The sequence below is a fragment of the Carlito syrichta genome, unplaced genomic scaffold (assembly GCF_000164805.1).
Source record: "Carlito syrichta isolate Samal-C Ts95f unplaced genomic scaffold, Tarsius_syrichta-2.0.1 Scaffold130501, whole genome shotgun sequence".
NCBI lineage: Eukaryota > Metazoa > Chordata > Mammalia > Primates > Tarsiidae > Carlito > Carlito syrichta.
In genome coordinates, this window is record NW_007074597.1 from 4,164 (window position 1) to 28,229 (window position 24,066).

At 42.5% G+C, this 24,066-nt stretch overlaps 1 protein-coding gene across 1 annotated transcript in view; it reads left to right on the top strand.

The window, feature by feature from the left end:
- Positions 1-3,697: 3,697 nt before the first annotated feature.
- Positions 3,698-24,066, top strand: part of LOC103250492 (cytochrome P450 20A1) — a gene marked incomplete at its 5' end in the record, with an annotated part of 73,692 nt that continues 53,323 nt past the window's right edge. The window contains 3 exons of the mRNA XM_008049085.1: positions 3,698-3,747; positions 4,321-4,487; positions 10,399-10,541. Coding sequence (XP_008047276.1) covers positions 3,698-3,747; positions 4,321-4,487; positions 10,399-10,541 — 360 coding nt within the window. The remainder of the gene's footprint in view (positions 3,748-4,320; positions 4,488-10,398; positions 10,542-24,066) is intronic.

The following is a 24,066-nucleotide window of genomic DNA, read 5'->3' on the forward strand; positions in this document are numbered from 1 at the left end:
GCAGTCAGGCAATCCACTCACCTCAGCCTCCCAAAGGCGCGGGATTACAGGCTGAGCCACCGAGCCCGGCGATGTTATTCTTTTAAAAAAAAATGGGGCTGTTTTTTTCTTTTCCCACTATTTGTAATATTAAATTTGACAATGTGAGCAACCTCTTCAGGTCCCTTCCCACTGTGGGAGCTTCTCTGTCCTCTCAATAAATTCTGCTTTCTCACTTAGAAAAAAAATTAACAATGTGTATAACACAAGTTACGTATTGTAGCTTTTATTATCATCATTAAATACAAGCAATACATATAGTTCCATTGCCTTGGTAACAATTTCGTAGTATTTAATTGAAACTGTGAAGCTCTTTAGTACCACTCAACCCATTATTTCTCTTTTGGGGTTCCAAAGGAGAGGGAAACGAGGAAAAAACTAAAGTTGTGCAAAGATTTTCATAGCATTTCTTTGATTTTTTTGATTTATTGTAGAGATGAGGTCTCGCCAAATTGCCCGGGTGGATCTCGAACCTGCGGGCTCAGGCAATCCACTCACCTCAGCCTCCCAAAGCATGGGATTACAGGCTGAGCCACCGAGCCCGGCTTACATTTCTTATAGTAATATAACAAGGAATGAAACAAAAGCAATAGGCCAGACACTTTACAGCAATATAGCAGAAACATGAGTAAGCAATTCTGGCAGCATGATGGAATGCAGTTTAGCATTTAAGTGTTCACATAAATAAGTATTCAGTTATTCATTTACATGTATAGTGTTAAATAGAAAAAAGTGTAATGCCAAACAGATAAAACTCAATGGTAGTCATAATCATTGACAAAACCCAGAATTGATTCTATAGTTGGATATTTTAGGTTATCTTTTCTGTAAATATTTAAGAATCAATTTATAAAAGTAATGTATGCTTGTTGTAAAATAAAAAATAGCACCCACCCCAAATGCCAACAACCATAAGCTCAGTAGAAAACTGTAAAAGCTAAAATCCCCATAATCCCAGCATTTCGGAAGCAGAGGCAAGAGGATTACCTGAGCCCACGGGTTCAAGACCAGCCTGGATGGCATGGCAAGACTTCGCTTCTACAATAATTAAAAAAAATTAGTTAGGCATAGTGGCGCACACCTTTAGTTCCAGGTACTTGGAAGGCTGAAGTGGAAGGATTACCTGAACCCAGCAGGTCGAGGTTGTGGTGGCCATGAGTGTGCCACTGTATTCCAGCCTTGGTGACAGTGAGATTCCATCTCAAAAAAAAAAAAAAAAAAAAGAAACTTGTAAAAAATTAAAATTCTCCAGTTCATTTTTTAGAGGTTGTCACTTTAACAGTTTGCTGTGAATTATTTTATTATTATAAATATTTTAGGCTGGGCTTGGTGGCTCAGCGTGTAATTCCAGCACTTTGGGAGGCCGAGGTGAGTGGATTGCCTGAGCCTGTGGGTTTGAGACCCGCCTGGGCAACTTGGTGAGACCTCATCTCTAACAAATCAAAAATGAGCTGGGTATGGTAGCGCGCGCCTGTAGTTCCAGCTACTTGGAAGGCTGAGGCGAAAGGATTGCCAGAGCCCAGCATGTCGAGGCTGCAGTGGCAGGAAGCGGCCATTGCACTCCAGTCTGGGTGACAGAGTGAGACTCCAACTCAAAAAAAATAAATAAACATTTTATTATATTTATGTATGATTTAATATATCTTGGTAGCAGACAGCTCACTGCATGGCATTAATAATAACGACTGCATTAACGCAAAAGATGAATATAGTTGTCTTAGTCTGTTTGGGCTGCTTTAACAAAATACTAAGCTTGGTGGTTTATAAACAACAGAAATTTATTTCTATTTCTGGAGGCTGGGAAGTCCAGATCTGTTGAGGGTCCATTTCCTAGATAATGGGTGGTGCCTTCTCACTGTGTCCTCACATGGTGGGACAGATAAGCTTCTCCTCGCCTCTTGTATAGTGGCACTAATTCCATTCATGAGGCATCTGCTCTCATGACTTCATCACCTCCCAAAGGCCTCACCTATTAATACTATTGTATTGGGGATTTGATTTCAATATATGACTTCTGGGGACTCAAACATTCAGACCATAGTCATCTTATTGTAATTTGATGAATTCTTTGACTAAAAAGAACATAATTATTTAAGGGATGAATGAAACTGTGGACTTTTTTTTTTTTTTTTTTTAGCCTAGCCATCTGGGACCATATATAAACTCAGAACAAAGAAAAATGTGCTTGATATGTGTTACTTGATATACAGCGGATATTAAATTCTTCATACAGTTTAGTTTAATCGACACAGAGAAAGACCATTAGGCAATTCTTTATTTTTATTTTCTGTCTTGATACAGTGTCTTTGCTCTACTTCCCAGACTGGAGTGTGGTGGTGCAGTCATGGCTCACTGCAGCCTTTACCTTCTGGGCTCAAGCAGTCCTCCTACCTTAGCCTCCTGAGTAGGTAGGACTATGGGTACATGCCACCTCTCTAACTAATTTTTGTGTGTTTTGTTGAGATAAAGTCTTACTATGTTGCCCAGGTGGTCCTGAATTCCTGGCCTGATTCTCCTGACTCAGACTCCCCAAGTGTTGGTGTTAAAAGTGTGAGCCACCATGCCTGGTTAAGATAATTCTTTTCCATGTAAAAAATCCTCCCCAAGGTCGGGCTCAGTGGCTCAACCTGTAATCCCAGCACCTTGGGAGGCCAAGGCAAGTGGATTGCCTGAGCCCGCGGGTTTGAGACCAGCCTGGGCAACTTGGCCAGACCTCGTCTCTATAATAAATAAGAAATTAGCTGGTGTGGTAATGCGCGGAGTTCCAGTTACTTGGAAGGCTGAGGCAGAAGGATCGCCAGAGCCTAGCAGGTCGATGCTGGGTTGGCCGTGAGTGTGCCACTGTACTCCAGCCTAGGCGACAGAGTGAGACTCAACTCAAAAAAAAAAAAAAAAAAAAATCCTCCCCAAACCACCCCTTTTTGTTTGATTCGGGGTCTCACTTTCTTGCTCAGACTGCAATACAGTGGCACAATCACTGCTCACTGCAGCCTTGAGTTCCTGGGCACAGATGATCCTCCCTCTTCAGCCTCCTGAGTAGCTGGGACTACAGGCATGTAGCCACCACACCCAGCTATTGTTTTAAAATTTTTTGTAGCCGGCTCGGTGTCTCAGCCTGTAATCCCGTGCCTTTGGGAGGCTGAGGTGAGTGGATTGCCTGATCCCGCGGGTTCGAGACCCGCCTGGGCAACTGGGCGAGACCTCATCTCCACAATAAATCAAAAATGAGCCGGGTGTGGTAGTGCGTGCCTGTAGTTCCAGCTACTTGGAAGGCTGAGGCGGAAGGATCGCTGGAGCCCAGTAGGTTGAGGCTGCAGTGGTCGGGAGTGGCCACTGCACTCCAGTCTGGGTGACAGAGTGAGACTCCAACTCAAAAAAAAAAAAAAAATTTTTTTTTGTAGCGATAAGGTGTCATTATGTTGCCTAGGCTGGCCTTGAACTCCTGGGGTCAAGCAATCCTGTCTCAGCTTCCCAAAGTACTGTGATTACAGGTGTTAGCCACCATGCCTGGCCTTTTTTTGTATTTTAATATAGAGATTATTTCTTAGATTCAATTGAATTAGCGAGCCATTGTTTAAGTCCTGCAGATGTTTGGTGGAACACTTATGGGATATATGGTAATGCGTTATTCTAAACTATTTAAAATTTTTTCCTTAAGGCTTCCAGACAAGCTGCAGGAATTCCAGGGATTACTCCAACTGAAGAAAAGTGAGTATTTTTTTGGAATCAAGTAGAGTCAGCTTTTCATTTTTGGTATCAAAACTAAACCATATTTTTAGATTTATCATCTTATTTAGTTCCTTTATTTATCCTAAATTTATGTTTGGGCATATAACCTAAACTTTGTTAAGAACAGAAAGGAGAGCTGTATAAATCAAAACCTTTAATTCCTTTCACTTCCCCCTGCCAGAAAAAGCTGAAAATAGGATTAAGATAGAAGGAAAGAAGAAAAAAATTGCCATAACTAACCTGATGACTTTCATTAGCCTGTAATGATATCCTTGTTAGAATTAGGTGTTGCAAAAGTTGGATGGTTTTCCAGTAACAAAGTCAGGTGCTTCTTGTGGCTTTCCTATTTGGTCTGAAGTGTTATGAATTCTTAAACTATCACACAAATCCATATCTAAATATAACTATAGAAACATAGCAACAAGGCAAATACAATTGAGTTTTGGATTTTGCGGTAATTTGAATTCCATAGTTAATGCAGAGTCAGCTATTATTTTTCTGATTTTTCCAAATTAAAGTGATTATTTTGTCAAATGTTTTGTCTTTTGTCAGAGATGGTAATCTTCCAGATATTGTAAATAGTGGAAGTTTGCACGAGTTCCTGGTTAATTTGCATGAGAGATTCGGGCCTGTGGTCTCTTTCTGGTTTGGCAGGCGCCTTGTGGTTAGCTTGGGCACTGTGGATGTACTGAAGCAGCATATCAACCCCAATAAGACATGTAAGTTTAATTTTCTTTCTAATTAGCTGATCCTTACCTTTTAATAATAAGTGTGTACAAATAAAGTAGTGCACATTGTTCTTGGATAGAAGTTGCTAACATTTATTGAATACTTTGTACTGTGTTCTAGGCATTATGTTAAAGTCTTTATTACCTCATTTGAGACAGTATTATAAAATTGTGTTTTTCTTTCATTTATAGGTATATATGACAAAATTTCAAAGTAAATTTCAACAGCATTTTTTTTGGGAATCTGAAAAAATAGTTCCAGGGTATATCTGGAAGACTAATAGTACATGAGTAGCCAGGAGAAAATCTTTTTTTTTTTTTTTTTTTTTTTTTGAGTTGGAGTCTCACTCTGCGCCCTGACTGGAGTGTAGTGGCACGCTCCCAGCTACTGCAGCCTTGACCTGCTGGGCTCCCGCGATCTTTCCGCCTCAGCCTTCCAAGTAGTTGGAACTACAGGGGTACGCTACCATGCCCGACTAATTTTTGATTTATTGTAGAGTCAAGGTCTCGCCAAGTTGCCTGGTGGGTCTCAAACCTGCAGGTTCAGGCAGTCCACTTGCCTCAGCCTCCCAAAGTGCTGGGATTATAGGCTGAGCCACCAAGCCTGGATGAGAAAATTTTAAAAAGAATAATAATGAGGATAATACTTGAACCATCAGATGATATAGTGTATCATAAAGCTAGGTTAATTGAAAGACTCTCATGCTGTGACAGGTCTTGGCAGACAGATTACTGGAATAGAGTAGGTATTTAAGAAAACAAACCAAGTATATATCACAAAGACAACATTTTATCACAAAAGTAATAGCTGGTTTTGGCAATATTGGTTAGCTAATTGGAAAAAATAAATCTCAATTCCTGCCTTATTTCTTTTTTGTTTTGTTTTGGTTTTTTTTGTTTGTTTTTGAGTTGGAGTCTCACTCTGTCACCTAGGCTGGAGGGTAGTGGCACTCTCTTGGCCACCACAGCCTTGACCTGCTGGGCTCCGGCAATCCTTCTGCCTCAGCCTTCCAAGTAGCTGGAGCTATAGGCATGTGCTTCCATGCCTGGCTAATTTTTTTATTTATTGTAGAGTTGAGGTCTCACCAAGTTGCCCAGGAGGGTCTTGAATCCGCGGACTCAGGCAATCCACTCACCTCTGCCTCCCAAAGCATGGGATTACAGGCTGAGCCACCGAGCCCGGCCCCTGCCTTGTTCTTCATATCAAAATAAATTCCAGTGATTGCTTGATGAAGCAGTATCCATTATTTGGGTGATGTTTGCACTGGAAGCCCAGACTACACCATTATACAATGTATCTATGAAACAAGGCTGCACTTGTACTCCTTAAACTTATACATAAAAAAAACCGATTTTAAAAAAACAACAAAATAAATTCCAAATGAAGTCATGAAAGTATTAGGAAACAACATAGTTAAATATTGTTTCTTTTTCTGACTGTGGGGAATATAGATAGACCTTTTCTTACTATGACAAAAGATCTAGGAGCCATAAAACACAAGTTGAATAAATCTACCTACATAGAAGTGACACATTTTAGTATAATAAAAAATACCTTGAGTGGGCACAGTGGCATGTATCTGTAGTCCCAGCTACTCAGGAGGCTGTAGTGGGAGGATCACTTGACTGCAGGAGTTGGAGACCAACCTGAGCAACACAGTGTGACTTTATCTCTAAAAACAAAAACAAGCCAGGTATGGTGAATATCACCTGTAATCCTAGCACTTTGGGAGGCTGAAGTGGGAGGATTGCTTGAGCCCAGGACTTTGAGACCAGCCTGGGCAACATAGAGAAACCTCCTTTCTATAAAAAACAAAAAAATTAGCCGGGCATGGTGACCTGCCACTATAGTCCTTGCTTCTTGGAATGCTGAGGTGGAAGGATCGCCTGAACTCAGGAGATTGAGGCTGCTGTGAGCCATGATTGTCATGATTATGCTACTGCTCTCCAGCCTGGGTGATAGAATGAGACCCCAACTCAAAAAACAAAACAAAACAAAAAACCTCGCAAAGGGATGAAGAAAGAGGAAAATGCTGGTTACACACTACCATATATTATGTGTAGCTATCGATTACTATATTTGTGTTAAATCATCAATAAGAACTAATAAGAAAACAAAAATAAAATGCCCTTGCAGAGGCCGGGCGTGGTGGCTCAAGCCTATAATACCAGTACTTTGGGAGGCCAGGACTAGAGGATTGCCTGAGCCCAGGGGTTCAAGACCAGCCTGGGCAACTTGGTGAGACCTCATCTCTACAATAAATCAAAAAATTATCTGAGCATTGTGGCATGTGCCTGTGGTTCCAGCTTCTTAGAAGGCTGAGTCAGATGGATTGCCTGAGCCCAGCAGGTGGAGGCTATGATGACCGAAAGTGGCCACTGCACTCCAGCCTGGGCAACAGAGTGAGACTCCAACTCAAAAAAAAAAAAATTCCCTTGCAGGAAAATGGGCAAAAACAAGGTAATTAAGAAGAAATATGAATGACTAATAAACAAATGAAAATATTTCAACCTCACTAATATTCAGTTGGTTGTAAATAAAAATAAACCTGTTTACCTATCTTACCAGAAGAGATGAGGGATACTGGCAAAACTCTTTATTGATGAGGGAATGGGGAAACATGTACTATAAATATTGTACTGAACAAACTTTCTAGAGAGAAGAAGGTTGGCAGTATCCTTTTTTTTTTTTTTTTTTCAGCAGGGGTCTCACTCTGTTCCCCAGGGTGGAGTGCAGTTGTGCAGTCATAATCCACCACAGCTTCGACCTCCTGAGGCAGTCTTTCTGCCTCAGGCTGCCAAATAACTGGGACCACAGGTGCAAGCTACGTTGCCTAGCTAAATTTTTGATTTTGTAGAGATGAGGTCTTGCTGTGTTGCCAGGCTACTCTCGAACTCCTAGCTTTAAGCAAACCTCCTGTCTTGGCCTCCCAAAATGTTGCAATTACAGGTGTGAGCCACCATGCCCAGCCAACAGTAACCTTTGACCTAACAATAGTATCTTAAGGAATTTATCCAGAAGTTGATAATCACACATATGGTAAAAGAAACCAAATGTGGGGGCATGCACCTGTAGTCCTGGCTACAAACTCCTAGGCTCCCAAGTAGCTGGGACTATAGGCATGCACCACTAAGCCTAGCTAATTTTTTAATTTATTTTTTGTAGAGATGATGTCTTGCTATTTTGCCTAGGCTGCTCTTGAACTCCTCCCACCTTGGCCTCCCAGAGTGCTAGAATTATAGGAGTGACCCACTATGCCGGGCCAGGAAAGTAGTTATTTGGAAAGTTTGACAGGTTTTTCTGTCCGTCTCTCTCTCTGTTATATATCAGCCTGTAATCCTGGCACTTTGGGAGGCTTTGAGACCAACCTGGGCAACTTGGTGAGACCTTGTCTCTACAATACATCAAAACTTATCTGGGCTTAGTAACACACACCTGTAGTTCCAGCTACTTGAAAGGCTGAGGCAGAAGGATCGCCGGAGCCTAGCAGGTCGACACTGGGGTGACCATGAGTGTGCCACTGCACTCCAGCCTGGGAGACTGAGTGAGACTACAACTAAAAAAAAAAAAAAAAAAAAATCAGGCCAGGCGCGGTGGCTCAGCCTAGAATCCCAGCACTTTGGGAGGCCAAGGTGAAAGGATTACCTGAGCCCAGGAATTCAAGACCAGCCTGGGCAACTTGGTGAGACCTCGTCTCTACAGTAAATCACAAAAAGAAGCCGAGCATATTGGCGTGCGTCTGTAGTCCCAGCTACTTGGAAGACCGAGGTAGAAGGATCGCCGAAGCCTAGTAAGTCCAGGCTGTGTTGGCCATGAGCGTGCCACTGCACTTCAGCCTAGACGACAAAGAGTGAGACTTCAACTCAAAAAAAAAGAGAAAGAAATGATATCGGTTGTAAAAAATGTCTAAAATGCTGACAGTGACTATCTCTGTGTGGTTAAATTTAGGATGAATTTAACTTTCTTCCTGCATTTGAATTGTTTACAATGACAATGTATCGTGTGTGTGTGTGTGTGTGTGTGTGTGTGTGTTTAAATAATATAGTCACTAAAGAAGTACATTTAAACAATTGAAAAAAGGCAGGGTGTGGTGGCTTATGCCTATAACTGCAACACTTTGGGGAACTGAGGCCGGAGGATTGCCCGAGCCCAGGAGTTGGAGACCAACCTAGGCAACATGGCGAGACACCTTGTTTCTATAATAAATCAAACAGTTAGCCAGATATGGTGGTGCATGCCTCTAGTCCCAGCTACTTGGAAGGCTGAGACAGAGTGTAAACCCAGCATGTCAAGGCTACAGTGGCCATGATCATGCCATTGCACTCTGGCCTAGGTGACAGTGAGACTCCAACTCAAAAAAAAAAAAAAGTGAAGGGAGAGAATAGAATTTTTTTGAGTTAGAGTCTCACTCCATTGCCCAGGTTGGAGTGCAGGTTGAAGTGCTCGCAACCACCCCAGTGACGATGTGGTAGGATCCGGCAATCCTGCTTCAGCCTTCCAAGTAGCTGGAACTATAGGCGGGTGCCACCATGCCTGGCTAATTTTGGATTTATTGTTGAGATGAGATCTCACCAAGTTGCCCGGGCTAGTCTCGAATCCATAGGCTCAGGCTATCCACTCGCCTCAGCCTCCCAAAGTGCTGGTATTACAGGCTGAGCCACAGAGCCTGACTGAGAATAGAAATATTTAAATAATTATTTAACTTCTGTAGAGACAAGGTCTTGCTCTGTCACTCAGGCTGGAGTATAGTGGTGCCACCATAGCTCATTACGGCTCCTGGGCTTAAACAATCCTCCTGTCTCAGCTTCCCTAGTAGCTGGAATTACAGGCACGTGCTACTCTGCCCAGCTAATTTTTAAAAAATTTTTGTAGGCTGGGCTCAGTGGCTCAGCCTGTAATCCCAGCACTTTGGGAGGCCAAGGCAAGTGGATTGCCTGAGCCCGTGGGTTCGAGACCAGCCCAGGCAGCTTGATGAGACCTCGTCTCTACAATAAATCAAAAAATTAGCCAGCATGGTAGTGCATGCCTGTAGTTACAGCGACTTGAAAGGCTGAGGCAGAAGGATCACTAGAGCCCAGGAGGTGGACACTGGGGTGACTGTGAGTGTGCCACTGCACTCCAGCCTGGGTGACAGAGGCTAAAAAAAAAAATTTTGTAGAGATAAGAGGGCACTGTTGCATTGCCTAGGCTTGTCTTGAACTCCTGGCCCCAAGTGATCCTAGTCTCAACCTTCCAAAGTGTTGGGATTATAGACTGTGCTTGTACCAAGTAAATAATTTTTTTTTTTTTTTTGAGTTGGAGTCTCACTCATTCACCCAGACTGGAGTGCAGTGGCTGCCCTGGCGATCCTTCCGCCTCAGCCTTTCAAGTAGTTGGAACTACAGGCGTGCGCTACCATGCCCAGCTAATTTTTTTTTTATTTATTGTAGAGATGAAGTCTCTCCAAGTTGCCCAGGTGGGTCTCGAACCCGCGGGCTCAGGCAATTCACTCACCCTTGGCCTCCCAAAGCGCAGGATTACAGGCTGAGCCACCGAGCTCAGCCCCAAGTAAATAACTTTAACTGTAATACTTGATAACTACACGCAAACTTACCCATTTTCTTTAAAATCAGTGAATTGGGGTTTTAAAAATAATCAATTACATTGTTGTCATGTAGGTAGAAAATGTATGCAAGTATTAATGATTTACAGTGGAATTCCCAGTCAGGATATTGTATGCTTACCAGTTTTAATTGACTCTTGAATTGTTTATATTTAGAAAAGACAAATAAGGAAGTAATGAAAAAAATTACCATGTTCTTAGCTATAATCCCTTATTTCCTTGATCTCTTGTTCTCTTGCTGAAGATTTTTTTTAGTGATTATTTTGATATAGAGATACTTAATAATTTATCTGTTTCAGCGGACCCTTTTGAAACCATACTAAAGTCATTATTAAGGTATCAATCTGGCGGTGAGAATGTGAGTGAAAACCACATGAGGAAAATGGTGTATGAAAATGGTGTGACAAATTCTCTGAAGAGTAATTTTGCTCTCCTAGTAAAGGTAAGATTATGAGTTTGGTGTTCTACAATCTAACTTTTTAACTGTTGATGTATCCTGTCTTTGCTATTCTTTTCTTACCTGTTTTTCTAAGCTAATTTTTAGTCTCCTGACATTTTTTTTTTTTTGAGTTGGAGTCTCACCCTGTCATCCAGACTAGAATGCAGTGGCATGCTCCCAGCCACCGCATCCTCGACCTGCTGGGCTCCAGCGATCCTTCCGCCCCAGCCTGCCAAGTAGCCAGAACTACAGGCGTGTGCTACCACGCCCAGCTAATTTTTTATTTCATTGTAGAGATAAGGTCTCACCAAGCTGCCCAGGTGGGTCTCGAACCCGTGGGCTCAGGCATTCCACTCACCTCAGCCTCCGACAGTGCTGGGATTACAGGCTGAGACACACACACACACACACACACACACACACACACACACACACACACACACACACACACACACACACACACCCACACACACACACACACCCACACCCAAAAAGGAAAATAAATCAATACTCTGTCGCCCAGACTGTAGTGCAGTGGCACAATTATGGTTTACTACAGCCTCAAATTCTTGGACTGCAGTAAACCTTTCTTCTTTCTCCTGATTTTAAATTTTAAAGAACGCTTCTTGCCAGGCTCGGTGGCTCAGCCTATAATCCCATGCCTTTGGGAAGCTGAGGTGAGTGAATTGCCTGAGCCCGCAGGTTCGAGACCCGCCTGGGCAGGCGAGACCTCATCTCTACAATAAATCAAAAAATTAGCCGGGCATGATAGCGCATGCCTGTAATTCCAGCTACTCGGAAGGCTGAGGCGGAAGGATAGCCGGGGTCCAGCAGGTAGAGGCTGCGGTGGCCGGGAGCGGCCCCTGCACTCCAGTCTGGGTGACAGAGTGAGACTCCAACTCAAAAATAAAAGAACGCTTCTTCCTGGGCTTAGCTGATCTGTCTACTTAAAAATAATGTAATTTGTGAAAGTAATAGATGGTGTAAAAGCATGGACAATCTAACAGCATAGAGAAATCACCAATAGTTATATAGATTATTGAGATGATATGTATGTAAAGTTTTATATACTTTTTCACTTTGAAACATCAACTTTTTCTCATTTCGTTAAAATTTTTCTGAAAATAACTTTAAAATTATATTTACTTTTTTTCTGGTAGTCATTTTTGTAAAATGTGGAAAAATTGAGAAAAGTCCAAAGGAATAATTATGTTTTTAATGCTACCCAGTACTTCAGTGATGACCATGTCTAACATTTTGAAATACTTTTTAACATTCTTGTGTTTTCTGTACACAAGAGAATTTCAGTGTAGTCATCATAATGTATAGACTCTTTTATTTATCATTGTATTGTTAGCATTTTTGCAATATTTGGTATTTTTTGAAAATTACATTTGAAGAGAATCTCTAATATCAATTTTGTCAAATAAGTATCTTTTGGTCTACTGGAGGAGAGGACTCCAAAAAAAACCAGAATTATCTTTTGGAGGGTGGGCCCTTTGTAGTACAGGCTTTCCCCACTAGTTGTGTTCTAGGAACCCTTCAGCATCAGAGTCCCAGCTAGCTTTGTTGTGAGAAGCCGCGTTTGGCTTCAGTGAATTTATTTTGGAGACTCTTTCAGTGCATTTAAAAATTGCATGACTCCCATGCTCTACCCTCCCTATTCAAATCTCACCCTGAGCAACTTTTTTTTTTTGTTTCCCCGGATGAAAAAAGTCCTCAAAGGGAAATGTTTTGCCAGTGTGGAAAAGGTGAAACAAAAAATGACACAAGCACTAAAAGACATTAAAATTGATTAGTTCAAAAACTGTTTTGAGCAGTGGAAAAGTGTCTTGGTAGGTGCATTGCATCAAATAGAGAATACTTTGAAGGTGACTGAAGTTTAAGCATGTACGAATAAATACAATTTTTTTTTTTTTTTGAGTTGGAGTCTCACTGTGTCACCCAGACTGGAGTGCAGTGGCACGCCCCTGGCCACTGCAGCCTCGACCTGCTGGGCTCTGGCAATCCTTCTGCCTCAGCCTTCCAAGTAGCTGGAACTACTGGTACAGGTGCGCGGTACCACGACTGGCTAATTTTTTGACTTATTGTAGAGATGAGGTCTCACCAAATTGCCCAGGCGGGTCTTGAACCCGCGGGCTCAGGCAATCCACTCACCACAGCCTCCTAAAGCGCGGAATTACAGGCTGAGCCACCGAGTCTCCTTAAATATACAATTTTTTATAAATAAATTCTGAGTTTTTTGGGGACCACCCCCCCATATTTCTCTCTACCAGCACTGCTGTCACCCTAGCTTGTTTTTATAATCTTGTCTCGATTGTTTGCTTTTCTGCTTTCTCTCTGCCCTTCTCTCACCATCTGTTTTCCATCTTCTGTAGTTGTTTGTTTGTTTGTTTGAGTTGGAGTCTCACTCTATCGCCCAGACTGGCGTGCAGTGGCTGCTCCCGGCCACGGCAGCCTCAACCTGCTGGGCTCTGGGGATCCTTCTGCCTCAGCCTTCCGAGTAGCCAGAATTACAGACGCATGCTACCACACCCGGCTAATTTTTTTATTTATTGTAGAGATGAGGTCTTGCCTGCCCAGGCGGGTCTCAAACCCGTGGGCTCAGGCAATCCACTCACCTCAGTCTCCCAAAGGCGCAGGATTACAGGCTGAGGCACCGAGCCCAGCCTTTGTTTGTTTTTGATTTAGAGTCTTACTCTGTCATCCAGGCTGGAGTGCAGTGGCACCATCATGGCTCACTGTAGCTTCAACCTCCTAAGCTCAGGAGATCCTTCTGCCTCAGCTTTCTGAGTAGTTGGAAGTATAGGCGCACACCACCACGTCCAGTTAATTTTTTAATATTTTTGTAGAGACGAAGTCTTACTATGTTGCCTAGGCTAGTCTTCAACTCCTGGGCTCAAGTAGTCCTCCCACCTCGGCCTCCCAACATACTGGAATTACATTTGTGAGCCACCACTCCTGGCCTGCAATTCTTAATCTTTGTTCTAATGACAGGTACCTCTTGGCAATTTGGAGTCCTTCTGAGAATGACATTTTTAAACCCATAGCTGCAAGGAAACTATATATATATAGTTACCAAAATATTATTTTTTAAAAACCTGTGATATTATATTTGCCTCTTTTTTTTTTTTTTGAGTTGGAGTCTCACTCTGTTGCCCAAGCTGGAGTGCAGTGGCATGCTCACGGCCACTGCAGCCTCGACCTGCTGGACTCAGGTGGTCCTTCTACCTCAGCCTTCCAAGTAGCAGGAATTATAGTCATGCACCACCATGCCTGGCTACGTTTTTATTTATTATAGAGATGAGGTCTTGCCAAGTTGCCCAGGCTAGTCTCGAACCCGTGGGCTCAGGTAGTCCTCTCACCTTGGCTTCCCAAAGTGCTGGGATTATAGGTGTGAGCCACTGTGCCTGGCCTTGTATTTCTTCTTTATTAATGCGTTTAATGACAAGATCTAGTAGTGCTTCCAAAAATGTCCATGATTTTGAAGTAGTGACATGCAGGACAAATCCATTATTTTGAAATTTTTTGCAGTAACTGTAATGTAATGTGAACATATTTTGAGATTTGTATTGGAGAAAAAATCAAAAGGCCTATATTCACAATGATATGAGAGAATGACAAACTAAATTTTATTTAGAGGTTAGTGAAAAAGAAGTATTGTTTTCCCCCCTTACCTAAATTCGTGTACCAAACAGGATTCTATGAACAGAACCTTTAGTATCTGTGAACTCTGAATTCAAGACCCCGATGGATATACACCATCAAAATACCCGGCTATTTTTTGTGATTTATTGTGGAAATAAGATCTCACCAAGTTGCCCAGGCTGGTCTCGAACCCCTGGGCTCTGGCAGTCCTCTCACCTTGGCCTCCGAATGTGCTGGGATTATAGGTTGAGCCACCACACTCAGCCTGAAAGTAGTGTTCTTATTTCTCTACCTGTCAGAAGAACTTTCCTTCTATTTCCCTAATCTGTGTGCTTCAAACAAGGCTGTTTATTCTGTTGTATGTTTAATGTGGCTCCTTGGGAAGTAGCATTATTGTTTTCTGCCAAGAGTGTTAAGCTTGGGCATCAGGTAGAAGAACTTTGAGTCTTGGTATCAATTAACATCTGCATGATTGTGCTACTTGTTACATGTAACTTGGTACATGTAACAACTTGTTGCAAGTTATTTGTGTTACTTGACCTTTTATTTCATAATATAAATTTGTTGTGAGGATTATATGAGATAATGATATAGGATACCTACCAAGATGGGCCAGGCTCGGTGGCTTAGCCTGTAATCCCAGCACTTTGGGAGACCGAGGCAAGTAGATTGCCTGAGCCCGCAGGTTCAAGACCAGCCCTAGCAACTTGGCAATACCGCGTCTCTACAATAAAAAATTAGCCAGGCGTGGTAGCGCGTGCCTGTACTTCCAGCTACTTGGAAGGCTGAGGTGGAAGGATCTCTGGAGCCCAGCAGGGCGACGCTGGAGTGATTGTGAGTGTGCCACTGCACTCCAGCCTGGGCGATGGAGTGAGATGCCAACTCAAAAAAAAAAAAGGTACCTACCAAGAGGACTTGGAACACAGTAAATACTCAAGAAATACCTTTCCTTCCCCTTTGTTCTAGAAGTCGTCTTTCTTGCTGTTTATTTGCTGCTTCCCCCGCGCTGTCCTCATTCTTCTGTTCATTAACATTTCTCTTTCCTTATTTATTTTCTGCTCCTCTGAAACTGTACTTTCTTATTAAGTTTCCAACTTGGCTAACACATTTCTTCTTTTGTGCAGGGTTTTATAGTTGATGGGCCTATATCTGTCTCATCTGGAGACTTACATTGAAGTCCTTTCTGTCTGTAGAGATTAAACCCATATTCACTTAGAGCTGCCCACTTACCTCACATCATAATTAGATTAGATAATTTTTCAAATGATGAGAAATTTTAAACAAATAAAAACAAAGAGAATTGTGTAATGACCACCTGAGCTTTCCTTAGCAAACTTTAATAGTTATTATTTTACCTGTACCTCTTCCTACATCCCCATCCTCTCTCTGGGTTTAGTAGAGATCATGCCAATGAAGACATAGTTTTTTAGAGCATCTAACAGTGTTTAGCATATAATAGTCACCTGGTCCATTTTCATTATTTTCCTTCCCCTCTTCTATATCTTTGTTCATTCCTTCTAAAAATGTTTTGACTGTACATTATAAGCACTTTTGTAACTTTTTTGAGTTATAAAAACAGTTGGCAACTCTTTTTTTCCCCCCAAGTTGGAGTCTCACTCTGTCACCCAGGCTGGAGTACAGTGGCACGCTCATGGTCACCCCAGTGTCGACCTGATGGGCTCGGGCGATCCTTCTGCCTCAGTCTTCCAAGTAGCTGGAACTGCAGGCACGCGCTACCATGCCCGGCTAATTTTTTGATATGTTGTAGAGATGAGGTCTCGCCAAGTTGCCTGGGCTGGTCTCGAACCCATGGGCTCAGGCAGTCCTTTCACCTTGGCCTCCCAAAGTGCTAGGATTATAGGCTTGAGTCAGCAACTCTTAAGAGGATGTCTTATTTGAGTATACAGTATCCACCTTTTAAAATTGCATTTTTTTCCCCCCCGAGTTGGAGATTCACTGTATCACCCAGACTGTGTTGACCTGCTGGGCTCTGACGATCCTTCCGCCTCAGCCTTCCAAGTAGCTGGAACTACAGGTGCGTGCTACCACACCTGGCTAATTTTTTATTTGTTGAGAGGATGTCTCGCCAAGTTGCCGGGGCTGGTCTTGAACCTGCGGGCTCAGGCAATCTACTCGCCTTGGTCTCCCAAAGTGCTGTGATTACAGGCTGAGCCACCGAGCCCGGCCAAAAATGGCATTTGATAGCCGGGCATGGTGGCGCACACCTGTAGTTCCAACTGCTTCAAAGGCTAAGGCTAAAGGATCACCTGAACCCAGCAGTTCCAGGCTGCAGTGACTGTGAACATGCCACTGCACTCCAGCCTGGGCGACAGAGTGAGACTTCAACTCAAAAAGAATAAAAGGCTGGACTCAGTGGCTCAGCCTGTAATCCCAGCACTTTGGGAGGCTGAGGCGAGTGGACTGCCTGAGCCCGCGGGTTCAAGATTCGCCGGGCAACTTGGCAAGACCTCGTCTCTACGATAAATCAAAAACTAGCCAGACATGGTAGCGCACACCTGTAGTTCCCGCTACTTGGAAGGCTGAGGAGGAAGGATCTCCAGAACCCAGCAGGTTGGGGCTGCAGTGTCTGGGAGCATGCCACTGCACTCCAGTCTGGGCAATAAAGTGAGACTCCAATTCAGGGGGAAAAAAAATACAATTTTAAAAAGTGGATACTGTATACTCAATAAGACATCCTCTTAAGAGTTGCTGGCCGGGAGTGGTGAATCAAGTCTGTAATCCCAGCACTTTGGGTGGCCCAGCTAACTATATTGTTGGATAATATTTAATGTTAATTTAACTCATAGTATCAATTTGGACATCAAAATTATGTTATTTTAAAAATATGCTTCCAGGCTGAGGCGGAAGGATTGCCGGAGCCCAGCACGTCGAGGCTGCAGTGGCTGGGAGCAGCCACTGCACTCCAGTCTGGGTGACAGAGTAAGACTCCAACTCAAAAAAAATAAAAATAAAAATAAAAAATAAAAAAATTAAAATATGCTTCCAAAGAATTGACAGGCTAACAGCAACAAAGCTAGAGATGGAATTTCTTTTAAAATGTACTATCCTTAAAATACATATGGTAATCCATGTTAAGAACTTATCCTACCAGGCAGGGTGACTCATGCCCATAAATCCCAGCACTTTGGGAGGCTGAGGTAGGAAGACTGCCTGAGTCCAGGAGTTTGAAACAGGCCAGGGCAACATAGCAAGAACTCAGCTCTACAAGAAATAAAAAAAATACCTTGGGCATGACTGGAGCAGAATTGCCTAACCTCCCAAAGGATGTTGAGACTGGTAAGCTGTGATTGTACCACTGTACTCCAAGCCTGGGCAACAGAGATCCTGACTCAAAAAAAAGAACAACAAAAACAAACCTGTTCTAATACTGCCTTATAGATATAGTGAGTGTGGTATAAATAGCACAAAATTATTTGATACTTTGTAATCCTAATAGTTCTGTTTTGTCTTTCAAAACACTTGATATTTACAAAGAATAGGTGAGTACTTTGTTTTCTTGAATTACTTCTGCCTGATACATGTCAGTGGAAACAATGAAATTCTCATCCTAGATTTCAATTCAGAGTTATGTGGGGAAAAGTTTAGTTATCTCCAAGGGTTGAGATCAGTGGACACACTGAAGTAGATAGCAGAGCTACCAGAAGAGAAGAGAAGCAAATACCCATCAAATTCACTTGTGAGAATCTCCGAAAAATAAAGAATTCAAGATGGAAGACAGCTAAGAAATCACCTAAGCAGTCCCATAATCTTTCAGATGAGAAAACTGGAGTTCAAAAAAGTCAAACGTCACACTAACTAGCAGGAAAGCCAGAGTAAAGCCTATTACCCTGACACTTTCCCCTCCAGTCCTACTCAGTATTCATTTCCACTAAAATGGAAGAAAAGGCTAGAGCACTGGGAGACTGAAAAGTAATAATGTTCTAACTTAGTGACAGAAAAAAGATACTGATGGGAAAAGAAACTGAATATCCCAGATAACTAATATCTCCTAGTCCTAAACAACTCTACTCGATAATCCTTAGAACTCTTGAAACCTACTGCCTTTTCCAATAAACATGTGATCTTGTCTTTGACCTGACAGGACCTCTATTTCTTCACTTCTACTCAATCGTCTCTACATATTTTCAGAATTCAGTATTTTTGCCCAAGTTGCACAAAAGTCTGGTCTCAAGATATCAGCCCTGACTCCCTCTAGAAACATAATTTAATAAAGTAGGCCAGGCATGGTGACTCAAACCTGTAATCCCAGCACTTTGGGAGGCCGAGGTGAGGGGATTGCCTGACCCCATGGGTTCGAGAACAGTCTAGACAACTTGGCGAGACCTCATCTCTACATTAAATCACAAAATTAGCCTGACGTGGTAGCATGCACCTGTAGTTCCGGCTACTTGGAAGGCTGAAGCAGAAGGATCTCCTGAGCCCAGCTGGGGTGGCCGTGAGCATGCCACTGCACTCCAACCTGGATGACAGAGACTCCAACTAATAATAATAATAATGCAAAGCATAATAACACAATTTGAGAATCTAACACTGGGAAAAAAAGTATTTTAGAACAAGAACTGGCAAACTACAGCTACATGCCAAATGTGGCCCACAAGCTACAAATGGTCTTAACGCAATAAAGTAGTTGTTAAAAAATTGCACAAGCCAGGCTTGGTGGCTCAGCCTGTAATCCCGCACCTTTGGGAGGCTGAGGTGAGTGGATTGCCGGGTTCGAGACCCGCCTGGGCAACTTGGCGAGACCTCATCTCTACAATAAATCAAAATGAGCCAGGTGTGGTAGCGCGCGCCTGTAGTTCCAGCTACTTGGAAGGTTGAGGCAGAAGGATCGCTGGAGCCCAGCAGGACGAGGCTGCGGTGGCCGGGAGCGGCCACTGCACTCCAGTCTGGGCGACAGAGTGAGACTCCAACTGAAAAAAAAAAAAATTACACAGAGACCGGACATGGTGGCTCAGCCTGTAATCCCAGCCCTTTGGGAGGCTGCAGCGAGAGGATTGCCTGAGCCTGAGGGTTCAAGACCAGCCCGGGGTACTTGGTGAGACCTCATCTCTACAATAAATCACAAAAATTAGCTGGGTGTGGTAGTGTGTGCCTGTAGTCCCACCTACTTGGGAGGCTGAGGCAGAAGGATTGCCTGAGTCCAGCAGATGAAGGCTGTGATGGCTGTGAGCATGCCACCGCACTACAGCCTGGGTGACAGAGTGAGACTCAAACTAAAAAAAAATTGCATTTGCAAGCCTGGCATGATGGGATACACCTGTAGTCCTAGCTCTAAGGAGGCTAAGCTTGAGTCCAGGATTTCACTGTAGTGTGTGCTGATTGCATTGGTGAATAGTCACTGCAGTCCAGCTGGGCAACAAAGCAAGATCCATCTATTTTTTAAGAATTAGATTTGGTAAATGTTTAATGCCTTTTTTTCTTTATGAGGTTCTATTTGAAGCTCACATTTTCCATTCAAAACTTGAGACTGGCTTGCTTAGTTTACTAAAAGCATTAACTAATATATTAGTTGTTCTCTGTACTCTTTTGCTTGAAAAAACAGACTGAACAAGTTCTGTTTCTTTTTCTCTTTTTTTTTGAGTCATAGTCTCACTCTGTCATCCAGGCTGCAGTGGCATGCTCATGGCTACCACAGCCTCAAATCACTTAGCTCAGGCTATCGTTCTGGCTCAGGTGATCCTTCCGCCTCAGCCTCCTGAGTAGCTGGGACTACAGGCGAATACCACCACACCCAGCTAATTTTATTTTTTGATTTTGATTTTTTGCCCCCATGTGTCCCCACCCCCCCCCATTCCCCCGCCCAGTCAATTTTAAAATTTATTTTAGAGACATGGTGTCACTGTGTTTCCCAGGCTGGTCTTGAACCAACCCCTGGGCTCAGGCAGTCCTCTTGCCTCTACCTCTCAAAGTGCTAGGTTACAGGTGTGAGTCACTGCACATAGCAAGACGTTTGTTCTTGACTAGTCGCTATCTTTTCCAGCTCCGATCTGTAACTGATAGCCAGTATTCACAGGCTGTCATGAGACTTATATACCAAAATTCCCACCCTTTCATTGTTACCATTCCTCTTTTGCATCTCAGGTTCTGTGCTGTGCTCACGTCATATTCTCTGACTCCCTCAGGCTGCTTTCCCAGGAATGGCCAGCTGGGCTCCACGATCCTTCTGCCTCAGTCTTCCAAGTAGCTGGAACTACAGGCACGCTACCTCACCGAGCTAATTTTTTTTTTTAATTTATTTTAGAGATGAGGTCTCGCCAAGTTGCCTGGGGTGGTCTCAAATCCACAGACTCAGACAATCCACTCGCCCACCTCAGCCTCCCAAAGTGCTGGGATTACAGGCTGAGCCACTAAGTCTGGCCCTCAGGCTGCTTTGATTGTTATAGTGACTCCTGTTACCCAGTATCCTCCCTAGAAGCAGTAGTGTTGCCTTTTTCCAAGCACTTACCAGTCAGAATCTTCCTATCTGTTCTGTTTGAACAACCAACATTTGTTAGTAAGAAATATTTTTGTATTTAATCATATATTGCCAGAGAATTTTGCCCATTTCTCTTTGCTTTGCTTTCAGTAATGATAGGCATACCTTTTTCTTTTCAGTAATATTATTGTTAAAAGCCTTAATTATTCTGTCTTCACTGCTTCAAACTAAGTAATTCTAACTGCCTTTTACACCAGGCTCTGTTTTCCACACTTTCAATCTTTTTTTTTGTTGTTGTTCTCTATTCCATTATTTTCTTCTCCTACCCAATCAAAGGCAAATAAAGTTGGAAAATTAGTTCCCAATTTTCACATTTTCTCCCATTGTGTTTTCAAGTTTTAGTTCATAGACTGGGTCTTAGGTGAGAATTTTACTTGAGGTTTATATTGTCTAACCCATTGCACAAGCCAGGACTTAACTTGGGTATTAGTCAGAAATAGCAATTAAATGACTGATCAGCAGGAATATCATTGGAGTGCATCTGCCAGACATCCTCTCTCCTACCAATGGCTTTCTTTTCTTTTTTTTTTTTTTTTGAGCCCGAGTCTCACTCTGTCACCCATGCTACAATGCAGTGTCACACTTACAGCCCACAGTCACTGCAGCCTCGACCTGTTGGGTTCAGGCAATCCTTCCACCTCAGCCTTCCAACTAGTTGGAAATCACAGATGTGCGCCCCCTTGCCCGGCTAATTTTTTAAATTTATTGTAGAGATGAGGTCTTGCCAAGTTGCCCAGGCTGGTCTTGAACCCCTGAGCTTAGGCAATTCTCTCACCTCTGTCTTCCAATGTGCTGGGATTATAGTGGTGAGCCACCATGCCTGGCTACCAAGGGCTTTCTTAAGACCAGCAAGAACAGTGCTGTTTACCTAGTTATCACCATAAATAAGATACATATCTCGTATTACTGTGATAAACGTTTTGGCTTTTTTTTTTTTTTCCGGCCAGATCCGAGTTCTTTGTTCTGACTAAAGCGTCTAATGACTAAATCCTTTAATGACTCAAATCTTCTCAACCTTATCTGTGAGTTCTGACTCCTTCCTACCCTGGTCATCTTTGCTTCAAGAATATGTATAAACCTCCACTTTAATTATGTAAGTGTAACTTCTTTCTTCTATATACTTCAGCCCCATGTTTTCCTTTGACTTTTACAACATGTAGCTGTTGTTAACCAGAATCTGCTTAATTAACAGCTTGGTAATAATATTAATTGCCAAAGTTATAGAGTTAATTGGTCTAGTAACTTGTGTTAACTCGTTTAATACAAGAACTTTACAGGTAGACATTGTTATTTTCTCCTTCTTACATATGAAAATAAATGAAGCACATAGTGACTGAGTAGCTTGCCCAAGATCATACAGATAGTAAATAAGCAGTAGAATTAGGACTTGACCCCAGTCAAACTGACTCCAGAGCGTATATATACTTAACCACAAGGCTACATTGCTCTCTATAGCTAGCTTCTGCTACCCTTAGGATGTAGTTGTGCATGACTAGTTTTCTTTTCTTCTTCTTTAGTATTACAGTTAATACTATCCTAATGCAAGGTGGAATTAAAAATCACTTGCCCCTCTGAAATTCTAATAATTTCACAATAATTATGGAATAATTAAAGACTACTCAAAAGTTTTCGTTTTTGTCAAAAAGAAAGTTTATGTTTTTTCTGAACAGCGCATTTAAAATCTTATTATTTATTTATTTTTTTTTGAGTTGGAGTCTCACTCTGTCGCCCAGGCTGGAGTGCAGTGGCCGCTCCCAGCCACTGCAGCTTCGACCTGCTGGGCTCCAGCGATCCTTACGCCTTAGCCTTCCTAGTAGCTGGAACTACAGGTGCGTGCTACCACGTCTGGCTAGGTTTTGATTTATTGTAGAGATGAGATCTCACCAAGTTGCCTGGGCAAGTCTCGAACCCGCAGGTTCAGGCAATCCACTCGCCTTGGCCTCCCAAAGTTCTGGGATTACAGGCTGAGCCACTGAGCCTGGCCTAAAATCTTATCTGTTAAATTGTAAGCCTGTCTCCAGGTAGAATATTATCTTAAGCCTTAAAAGCATAGTTTTTTTTTTTGTTTTTTTTTTTTTTGAGTTAGAGTCTCACTCTGTCGCCCAGACTGGAGTGCAGTGGCCGCTCCCGGCCACCGCAGCCTCGGCCTGCTGGGCTCCAGCGATCCTTCCACCTCAGCCTTCCGAGTAGCTGGAATTACAGGCATGTGCCACCACGCCCAGCTGATTTTTTGATTTATTGTAGAGATGAGGTCTCGCTGCCCAGGCGGGTCTTGAACCCACGGGCTCAGGCAATTCACTCACCTCAGCCTCCCAAAGGCGCGGGATTACAGGCTGAGCCACCGAGCCCGGCGCATAGTATTTTTATGTGAAAATTCTGAAGACATCTGAAGTGATTATATCCTTAATTAGGACACATGATAAGATTAAGGGTATAGATCCATTGAGTCTTTACAGGTTATATATATCATATACATGTCATTTATGTGTCACATAAACATAGCTGGCAATAAAATATTCCAGCATGGACACATTACTGTTATTCAGCTACTGAATAGTTATTACTTTTAGGTATATATACATGTCTCACACAAGACAAAATTTGAAGAGATATTCTTTTTTTTTTTGAGTTAGAGTCTCACTCTGTCACTCAAGCTGAGTGCAATGGCACTCTCATGGCCACCCCAACGTTGACCTGCTGGGTTCTGGTGATCCTTCCACCTCAGCCTTCCAAGTAGCCGGAACTACAGGTGTGCACTACCACCCCTGGCTAATTTTTGTTTTATTGTAAAGATGAGATCTCGCCAAATTGCCCAGCCTGGTCTCGAACCCAAGGGCTCAGGCAGTCCACTCGCCTTGGCCTCCCAAAGTGCTGGGATTACAGGCTGAGCCACCAAGCCTAGCCTGAAAAGATATTCTGAAAAGAAGTCTATTAGGAAAGGAAAGTATTTATCATGTATCTGGACATTTCTACCAATGAAAAATTAATATGTTGTACTCAACTATCAAATGAAGCACATTAGAATTCCCACCCAACATAGGATTCACAAACTAACAGGGATTCATATTATCATCAGCAGATGTATTAACGATTTGTACTTGGTGACATCTCATGGATCACCTACCAGCAACTTAACTGTACTTTTTTATGAACTAGTAAAAAATGAATCACTTCATATTAAATAGTATAGCATTGAACCAGTTATTTTATTTTATAATGATATTTGGCTTATAATGGAATTTTGGACATTGAGGAACTTATTTGTGCAAAAGATCAAAATTTTATATCTTATTTTTTTAATGTGTAGTAATGTGAAACAGTCACCAATGTGTATTACAGATTCATTGATACATGTTCTGCAACAGTAATTTGTTTGACATCTTC